The sequence below is a fragment of the Sprattus sprattus genome, assembly GCF_963457725.1.
Source record: "Sprattus sprattus genome assembly, chromosome: 6".
Lineage (NCBI taxonomy): Eukaryota > Metazoa > Chordata > Actinopteri > Clupeiformes > Clupeidae > Sprattus > Sprattus sprattus.
In genome coordinates this window covers 21,954,821-21,964,820 of record NC_137925.1, presented here as the reverse complement: position 1 = coordinate 21,964,820, position 10,000 = coordinate 21,954,821, and the positions used below count along the sequence as shown (strand labels likewise).

Here is a 10,000-nt window from a genome sequence, read left to right as displayed (position 1 = left end):
TTGGCTTATAATGTGCTGGTGTGCTTGTGTGTGTGTAAGTGTGTTAAGACAAACACATGACTACATTTATGTCTTTGTTGCTATGAGTACATTTCTATGCTTGTGTGTGTGTTAGTGCGTGTAAGCTTTTGTTTTTATGTTTCTGTGTGTTTTGACACTCACACAACTTCATTTTTGTCTTCATAACTGTGTAAATGTATGTATACGTGTGTTTATGAGCATGTGCATATGTGCATGTGTGTGTGTGTGTGTGTGTGTGTGTGTGTGTGTGTGTATGTGTGTGTGTGTGAATCTCTGTGTATGTTCATGGGCACAGGTGTGTGGGAGTGTACACAAATTAGAATGCATACTGAAAGGGAGCAAGAGTGTGTGTGTCTGTGTGTGTCTGTGTGTGTCTATGTGTGTCTGTGTGTGTGTGTGTGGGTGTGTGTGTGTGTCTTTCTGTGTGTGTGTCTGTGAGTGTGTGTGTGTGTGTGTGTGTGTGTGTGTGTGTGTGTGTGTGTGTGTGTGTGTGTGTGTGTGTGTGTATGTGTGTGTGTGTGTGTTTGTGTGTGTGTGTGTGTGTGCGCAGATACTTGTGCTCATGAGCTCACACTGTGCCTGGAACATGGACTCCCAGACGAGACAGGACGAGTGCCACAGCTGGGGCCCTCCAGAAGGCTCTCATTGTCCCCTTAGTGCCCACGAGTAACCCCTATCAAGTGGAAAGAGGTATTTTTGTCACAAGACGTTAGCAGGTGTTCGGAAGTCCTCTTCAGGTCATTGCCTGAGACATTGAGACAGGGTTGGGTTCTGGCCCCAAACACAAATCAAATAACCCCTTTCTTTTCCCTCCCAGCTAAAATATGGCCACTAAATCACATAAAACCTGTCCAAGTCTAGTCTCTTATACCTTAAATCCCACAGAAGGAGAATGCTTAAATGTGGTTGTAATGTAGCTAATAGATGCTTCTATGAATGAATGTCTGATTTCCCAGGATCAGTGACCACTCCTCTGATAGCATGTGATCTTGAGTATTTATGCAAGAAAAAGCTGAATCCCATGAAACACTTCCTGCTCAAACTAAGCCTATTTGGCAATGGACAGATGCTTCTTGAAATATGCTTGTTATTTCTGTGCACCAGTGATTGCTCTCATAATCTAATATGATGTATTATTTCTTCCCACAACATATTTCTACATGCATGCTTCATGCATGCATGCATGCTTCATCTACACCTCAAGGCCTCATAAAAAAATCCAGACATTGAAATTTGTGGTTGTAGTCCATCTGACGGATACTGATGATATCCCAGCAGTACCAAACACACTGGTGATCTCTCAGTTTTTCACGAAATGTTTTTTTTTTTACTCTCCAGGACTACACCTTGACCATGTACTTCCAGCAAGCATGGCGAGACAAACGTTTGTCATACACAGAGATTCCTCTCAACCTAACGCTGGATAACCGCGTGGCTGACCAGCTCTGGGTCCCTGACACATACTTCCTCAATGACAAGAAGTCCTTTGTGCACGGAGTCACTGTCAAGAACCGGATGATCCGTCTACATCCAGACGGAACCGTGCTTTATGGATTGAGGTAAAAATGTTGGAATTTTTGACATCTTTATTGTCTCCAAATAAGATGTATCTGTGATCAATACCTGTCGTTTGTCAGTGATTTATTGCTTCTGTGGATTGGGTTACTTGCACGGTCAAGGAAGCAAAGAAAGAAAGAAAGAAAATGTGGTTTATCAGTGACTGAATGGAAAGGAGGCTGTGCTCACATGTGGGTGTGTGTGTGTGTGTGTGTGTGTGTGTGTGTGTGTGTGTTTATGGGAAACGTATACGCGGGTGCAAGTGTGTTTGCTTACCCGCCAGTGTATTGTATCTGTACAAACGAGACCACATCACGTCTATATTTAGGGGCGTGAGATTATCGTTGCTAATTCTATCGCTCACTATCACTGTATCCCTTTTCTCTCCTCTCTCGCTCCGAGCCTGTCAGCTTGCCCTATCAGAACGCTCTGAAAAATATAAGGATCTGCAGTGCAGCAGATAAATCTTCGTTGTTATGCCGCAAAAAATCAATAAGTGTAATTTCTAACGCTTCATTATGTAAGTGCCTAATTACATAAGCTAACACATATTTATTTTTTTACATAACAAGGGAATGGGGAGGGGGTGCTGGGGCTGACGTGAGGCACCACGCCGGCGGTTCAGGGTTCCGTTCTGCTCTGGCGTGCGTGGAACGCTACGCCACTGGGAGAGGTCACTCTGAGAACCAGTGATCTGCAAACCTCCCATTTCAGTCAACAGCACACTGACAGTGATGGACCCCGTTGGATGTGTTTTTTTTGTGTTTTTGTTTTTTTCCGTTGATTTTTTGCAATTCAAGAGCTAACTCTTGCATGCAAAGGCTTGAGGGCTGTCACGGCCACCAGGCATGCTTTTATGGGGTGAGGGAGTAGGGTGGTGAAGAACTCTTAGGAGGGCTGGGAGAGAGGTAAAGATGTGTGTGTGTGTGGGGGGGCCTTAATAGAGCACTCAACTAGAGTTGTGTTGGTCAAAGCGGGGATGTGTGTTGAAAGGGTCGAGAGGGGATTCTGAGTTGGTGGGGCAGGATGAGGAAGGTTGGAGTGGAGAAAAGGATGGATAGAGGAAAGAGAAGGATAGATAGAGGGAAGGTGGGGGGAGGGGCTGGATTGTCTGTATTCCTTGGACGCACCACGCCAACTCCCCCCCACCACCACCACCACCAACCCACCACCACCCACCCCTTCCCGTAAGCCTGCCAAAACTGGGCCTTCGATTACCAGGAGAGGCAGAAAATTACAACAGTGTTCCCAACTGTCAGTTAGAGCACAGCCAGGCTATCAGTGAGAGGCAGGGAGATCTGATTATCCATCCAGTAAATGCCTCCACAGAGCACTCAGGCCTACAGTAGAGCAGGAGCCGGGCCGGGCAGGGCCGGGCGGGCAGAATGTACACACACTCTCGTAATGTCCACTTACATGTGCAGAACAGTAGATGTGTGGCTATGGGTGTTTTATAGGGGTGGAAGTAAAATATTGATACGCTTGAGTATCGCGATATTAAGTTTTGTGATAGTGTACCGATTCTTCAAAACCACTGTATCCATTTTTAAATTAGGTATGAGCCGCTGGCTGCCGTGAACCTTTGGCAGCATATAAACTAATGTAGACTAATGGCAGCATGTAAACAAATGAAGACTAATGCTGGCAAAGATTCGTGGCAGACGGTGGTTCATGTTGTGCTGTAATGATGTTGGATGTTATGGGAACTGTTATAAAGGCAGATGCAGATCTCACTGTTCTTATAGCATACTCGGATTTTATGCATATGGTGGTGTGTTCTTTATACCATGACCGTTTTCCTAAAATCCCATTAACAGGATCATAATGTATTGCCTTGCTTACAGTATCGCGGTATATCACAGCATATTGCCATGCTTACAGTATTGCGGTATATTTAAGCAATATAGCACGAGTGGGAGTGGGGTAGGTAAGGGATAATCCCACGGGTGGTGTTCGACCGTAGCCACCGAGGCCGCAGTTTCTCCGCAACAAAAAATAGTTCCATTGTTATCGTCTTGGTTTGGAATTTTAAGAATTTTGAATTAACGGTTATCATCAACGCAAATATTTCATCGCGGAGTGATTTATTATTAGCTGTGAAAAGTCCCAAACTGTTGGTTTGTTGACGGATAATCTAACTCATGGAACGTCTCTCGTCCAATCAGAAACAGCTAAATAACGCGATAGAACCCAATTGTTTTATATCACAGCATATTGCCTTGCCTACAGTATTGCGGTATATCACAGCATATTGCCTTGCCTACAGTATCGCGGTATATCACAGCATATTGCCTTGCCTACAGTATCGCGGTATATCACATCATATTGCATTGCCTACAGTATCGCGGTATATCACAGCATATTGCATTGCCTACAGTATCGTGGTATATCACAGCATATTGCCTTGCTTACAGTATGGGTATAACACAGTATATTGACTCGTAACCCCCTCATCCAGATGTATATTGCACCACCAGGCTCTTGCCAGTACACAGCCGTAGTGTTTTATCTGTGATGACTTGAGCTTCGCATTGTGTGTGTTATCGATCTGTCTTTTAGAGTGTGTCCAAACTGTGTTAAATGTCATCTATCTGTTTTGTGATTTTAGTGAGGAATTGATGAACTTGTGTTTGTGTGTGTGCTTGTGTGTGAACTAGTGTGTGTGTGCTTGTGTGTGTGTGCTTGTGGTATACTAGGAGGGATAATATAGTGTATGTGTGAGAGGGGCGTAAAGTTTAAATCCAGTACCGATTTTTTTAATTATTATTATTTTATTGCGTCTGAGAGGACTTTGCATTGAGAGAAGGAAGCAGGGAGGAGAAGGCGCAACCATTAAAGATTCATCTGAGGATAAGCGTGTTGGCTTGCTTTGATTTGGACGTCCAAAGACAAGCCCAAGCAAGTGCGAAAGCAGCGGCTATTTATAGCAACCCCTTCGCAAACTCCTTTTGTGTAATAACATATTCCTACGCCATTAAGGAGGCCATCTTCTTTTGTCGAGGAGGGAGAACACCACAGCGCCGTTCAAAATAGCGTACAGATGACAGGCGTCGCTACGAGCAGGGAGATCCGCTGAGTAGAGCAGGAGGGAATTCAATACCCCTCGACGTTCCCTTTCTGTCGCTCGTGTTGTCAATAGGGGGCTTACTGAGACCACCTCGAGGCAAAGGGGTTTAGTTTTTAAATCAATGATAGTTTTTCATTTTTTTCTTTTTCTCTTTTTTTTCCTCTCTCTCCATGTCAGGAGTCGTCAAGTCAGAATTTTATTTGAGATTGGTTTTAAATCAATAACTTTGTGGCCCATTTCTGTGTGTGTTTATGTGTGTGTGGAAGAGAAAAAGAGAGAGCGAGGAAGAGACAGAGAGAGAGGTTTGTTATGGAGAGTGTTGAGTTGGTGATATTTGATATTGTGACACGTTGCCAGACACAATATTTGACCATCTGAAACATGGTTTACCCGAACGAGTGAGTTTTTCCAGACCACTATGACCTTTGTGTGAAGGACTTTAACTTGGCAGTTTTGTTCGGAACGAGGCAACCACTGTACAACCAAATCAGCTCACCATCCTCTGCACATCCTTTCTACCCGTTCCCATATGTAGGTGCCAAAGCAAATGACAGTCTGCCCATTTGTCAACCATGTAAGCTGTGACATGTGTTAAAAATTCATATTTAATGTATATTTATGAGGCTGGGTTTGCATCTGTTGTATAGCTGTGGATATTATAACTCTGCTCATAAAAAATGGCCTTACCTGCCGTTGTTGGTAATTCACTCTACTGGAGATTGCAGTAGCTTGGGGTTATGCTCTGTCACAATGTGCCTTTCCTGTTGTTTTTCTCTCTCACTCTCTCCCACTCACTTACTCTCTCTCTGTTTCTCTCTCTCTGTCTCTTTTCTCTTTGAGCTCAAATTCTCTCCCTCCTAATGAAATTTAGTCAGAAGACCTTTGTGGTGTGTTTCAGCACAAGCCCCGGTAAACAAGGTCATTCGGAATAAAGGTGCACATCACGCCCAAGGGTCCGGACCCAAGCCTCACATGAACCGTGAGCGAGAGAGGGAGAAAGAGAATGAGAGGGAGGGGAGGGAAAGTGAGAGAGAGACGGAGAGAGGGAGGGAGGGAAGGAGAGGTGTGTGTGTGTGTGTGTGTGGAAGGGGGGCAGCGTTACAGCGGTGGTGTTCCCATTAGTTTTGAAACCAGTCTGGGGAAATGAAAACACAAACAAACACAGAAGGAGACACACACACCCTTTCCTTTTCTCTTTCTCTCTCTCTCTCTCTCACACACTCACACACATTCACACACAAGCACACATGCACATGCACAGTGAGCATTTGATTCTCACTGACCTGAACCCCCAACCCACCCCTGTGCCTCAATATGCTTAAGAGAACAGCACTGGGCGAGTCGTGCACAGGTCAGGCAGGAGAGGGCCAGACGGCGGCACAGCGGCGGCCAAGGGAGCGCGGCAGGTGTAAACAGTAAACAGGCGCCGCCGCACACAATGAGATCCTATGGCTCATCTCGGCTCGGTTCGGTTCAGCTTGGCTCGCCTCCCGAAAGCTGATACTATCAGGCAGTACCCAGGAGGCCCTGGGAGGGAGCGAGTGGAGAGGGGGGCGAGAGGAGAGAGGGGGGAGAGGAGAGAGGGAGCAAGAGGAGAGAGGCAGTGAGAGGAGAGAGGGAGCGAGGGAACGAGAGGAGAGAGGGAGCGAGAGGAGAGAGTGGAGAGGGGAGCAAGAGGAGAGAGGGAGCGAGAGGAGAGAGGGAGGAGAGAGGGAGCGAGAGGAGAGAGTGGAGAGGAGAGAGGGAGAGAGGGAGCGAGAGGAGAGAGTGGAGAGGGGAGCAAGAGGAGAGAGGGAGCGAGAGGAGAGAGGGAGGAGAGAGGGAGCAAGACGAGAGAGGGAGCGAGGGGACGAGAGGAGAGAGAGGAGAGAGGGAGCGAGAGGAGAGAGGGAATAGGAGGAGAGAGAGGAGAGAGGGAGCAAGAGGAGAGAGGGAGCGAGAGGAGAGAAGGAGCGAAAGGAGAGAGGGAGCGAGGGAACGAGAGGAGAGAGAGGAGAGAGGGAACGAGAGGAGAGAGAGGAGAGAGGGAGCGAGAGGAGAGAGGGAGCGAGGGAACGAGAGTAGAGAGAGGAGAGAGGGAGCGAGAGGAGAGAGGGAGTGAGAGGAGAGAGAGGAGGGGGGAGCGAGAGGAGAGCGAGAGGAGAGCGTAACCACCTGAGTGAAGAGGCAGCCAGGGACGTGTGTGAGAGGCACTGCCTCTGCCGCTACCGCTACCTCCGCTAGCATCTGCTGCAGCTGTTTCTACCATCACTGTTTCTACGGCTACAGAGAGTGGTTAGGTGCTAGGGAGGGCAGTGGCTCTCTCTCCGTATCTCTTTCTGTTATTTGCTGTCTTAGCTAATCATTCTGTTAAGGTTAGCTGTTTCACATTTCATTTCTCTTTTTCAATAAAGCATTATGATTCCTTTTTTTTTTTTTTTTACAAAATGTGGTTGTGTTTTTTTTTGTTCTAGTAGTGGGGAGCTCTGTTGCCTCTTAAACATCACAGGTGAGAGTAACCTGTTACAGCACTGTGTAACTCTCTCCATCAGGAACAGAAGCTTCCTTTTTAGCAGCTGCCGATCTCTATGATGATGATGATGATGATGTCGTTGTCGGCAACTATAAATAGGCTGTTATTTTTAACCCTGCCATCTTGGCCTGATTTCCACATTTCCCCAGCGCTTCCTGTGCAACTGTGATTATTGAGTGGTGGATGAGGAAAGGAGCCTGGAGCCAGAATTGTGGGTGAATGGCTCTGCAGTCTGGTGTGGCTGAGGCTGCTGACGAGCGGTCATGTCGGGGTGGACTTGGACAGCGCCTCTTGGTTGCTTCCCTTTAGTCCTGCGGTTCCGTGGGTCCACTAACGGGGCTGTTACGTAATGGGCCCGGCGCGTGAGCATGTTCTTTAGTCTCCCTCCGAACGTTCGCCTAACCAGGAGGAGGCCGCTGGGATCGGGATATTTCATGTGAGAGGATTTCAAATTAACTTGCGTCCTTAATTATTGATGATAAGCAGTCTTGAAGATGAATTTGCAGCATAGTAAAGTTCAGGCGGAAACCTATTACATTTTAGATTCAGGAACCTCATATTTAATTTTCATTTTTTTTTTTGCGCAAGGAGAAATGGCGTTGCTGTCGAACTTCGGTCCCAGGGAGCACTGCTTGTTTTGCCTCATTTAATCAGTTGTTCTCCAGCCCCACCCAGCTGAGTGGATGAACCCGTGATGTTTATTCAAGCCATTTTCTGTAGCAAGCGTGCATGTGTCTGGCACTCCTTGATGAAGTATTGAGCAATTTCGCAGAAATGGGACCAGGGTTTGTTACCGAAGTGCAACGTTAGGGAGATGTTCGGCGTCATTGCATCCAGTGGCCCAGCCATAGCCTGGTTCTCAGAAAAACATGACTGTAAAACAAAGCATTAAATATATAATCCACTAGTCCTGTCTAGTTATGTAACTGTTTTCAAACAGGCATACCAGAGCCCCAATCCCGAGGACCCCACTTTGTGTGTCCGGCCTTGATGGGTATTCTCCTCTGTTTCACTCGACTCTTCAGACGGAGATCTTTTTTAACTTAAAGCTTTAGCTACAAAGCCTGCTGAGAGCAGGGTATAGGCAGAGGGGGCAAGATAGATGAAGAGAGTTAGCCTTGTGTGTGTGTGTACATGTATCAATGTGTATGTGTGTGTGTGTGTTTGTGTGTGTGTGGCTAGTGGGATGGTGGTTATGTGTCTGCCTGTGTATGAGCGTGTATGTGTGCTTGTGTATCTACAAGCGAATATTTCTGTGTGTATGTGTCTACAACTACAACGTGAGTGAGTGTGTGTGTGTGTGTGTGTGTGTGTGTGTGTGTGTGTGTGTGTGTGTGTGTGTGTGTGTGTGTGTGTGTGTAGAAAATAACAAGTATGTGTATGACATGCTGATGTGTTTGTGTGTCCTAGCGTGTGTTCAAGTGTTATGTGCGTGCATGTGTCTCCTGTGTCCTTGAGAGTGCCTGGCTTAATCCACAGTGTGTCCTATCCCCCCCACTCACCCCCCCTTGCAGGATCACCACCACGGCAGCCTGTATGATGGACCTGCGCCGATACCCTCTGGATGAGCAGAACTGCACCCTGGAGATAGAGAGCTGTGAGTAGCCAGCCAGACTGGATTCAGATTCTCGCCCCCAGCCACCCAGCCTGCTGTGGACAGGCATCTCTATACCCCTCCTTCTCTCTCTCTCCTCATTTCTCCTCTACCTCGTCTCTCATTATCTACCTTGTCTCTCATTCTCTACCTCTGTTCTCTTTCTCCACCTCTCCTCTCTGTCCTCTCTTTCCTTCTCTTCTTGTCCTCTCTCCGTGTCCTCTCCTCCTCTTTTGCCTCCTTTCTATCCTCTCACTCTTACCTTCTCTCTCCTCATGTCTCACTCCACTCGCCCTACACACTCCTCCCGCTTCTTCTTTCCAATCCCTCCACTTACTTTTCTTTTCTTTTACTTCTCCTGTTATCATTCTATCATTTCTTACCTTTCCCCTCTTCTCTTCTCCTTTCTTCTCCTCTCTTCTGTAGTCTTCTCAGCAGTATTTAGAGAACCCTAATCCATCACTCTTGAATGCGCATAATAATATGGTCCAATATGTGCTTTCATATGTGAATTGAAATATTGTTTCTGTTTTTTATTTTTTTTTCATTTCAAGCTTTGTGTGGCTCTCAACCATTAGTGGTCACATTTCAAGCAGTCACTTATGGCACAGATAAATTAGGCATTTATCACATTCACACGCACACACACACACACACACACACACACACACACACACAGAGATACACACACACACACAAATTAGGCATTTACCAGCCTTGCCAAAGCCCCCAAATCTATGATGAATATCATTTTTCTTTTTTTTTCATTTCACATGATTTTCCACCATTATTCTAAGTAATTGTGTGTAGCTTAAAAAAAAACGAAAGAAAGAAAGAAAGACGGGGAGGGGAAAAAAGCGAGGGAGGGGAGAGAAAGAGGGAGATTCTTGTAATAAAAAATGAAAGAGTTGGGGAGCGAAATGAGAGGTCTTCTCCATGTTTTATCTCCGTCCCTGGAGTCATGGATTAGAGGCTGTGATGTGCGGTGGAGGCTGGGCTTCAGCCGTCGTCGTTTGATCACACTGTTGCCAGAAGCGGCACAAGAACAGCGCGGGTCAGGATGGGCCCACCACTCCTCTCCGCCCCCCCCCCCCCCCCCTACCTCTCTCCCACTCCTGCTCTCTCACTCTCTCTCTCACTCCCCCTCCCATTGTGCTAAGTGGGCTTCTCTCTCTCTCTCTCTCTCTCTCTATCTCTTTTCTCTCTATCTCCCTACCGCTCGCTCTCTCTCTCTATTTCTCTCCCTCTC

General features: G+C 46.7%; 1 protein-coding gene across 2 annotated transcripts in view; it reads left to right on the top strand.

Annotated features, from left to right (window-relative positions):
• gabrb2a (gamma-aminobutyric acid type A receptor subunit beta2a) overlaps positions 1–10,000 on the top strand; it is a gene marked incomplete at both ends in the record, with an annotated part of 30,787 nt that overhangs the window by 8,521 nt on the left and 12,266 nt on the right. For both annotated transcript variants that reach the window (XM_080840042.1, XM_080840043.1), the window contains 2 exons: positions 1,360–1,580; positions 8,672–8,754. In XM_080840042.1, the coding sequence (XP_080696168.1) occupies positions 1,360–1,580; positions 8,672–8,754 (304 nt within the window). The remainder of the gene's footprint in view (positions 1–1,359; positions 1,581–8,671; positions 8,755–10,000) is intronic.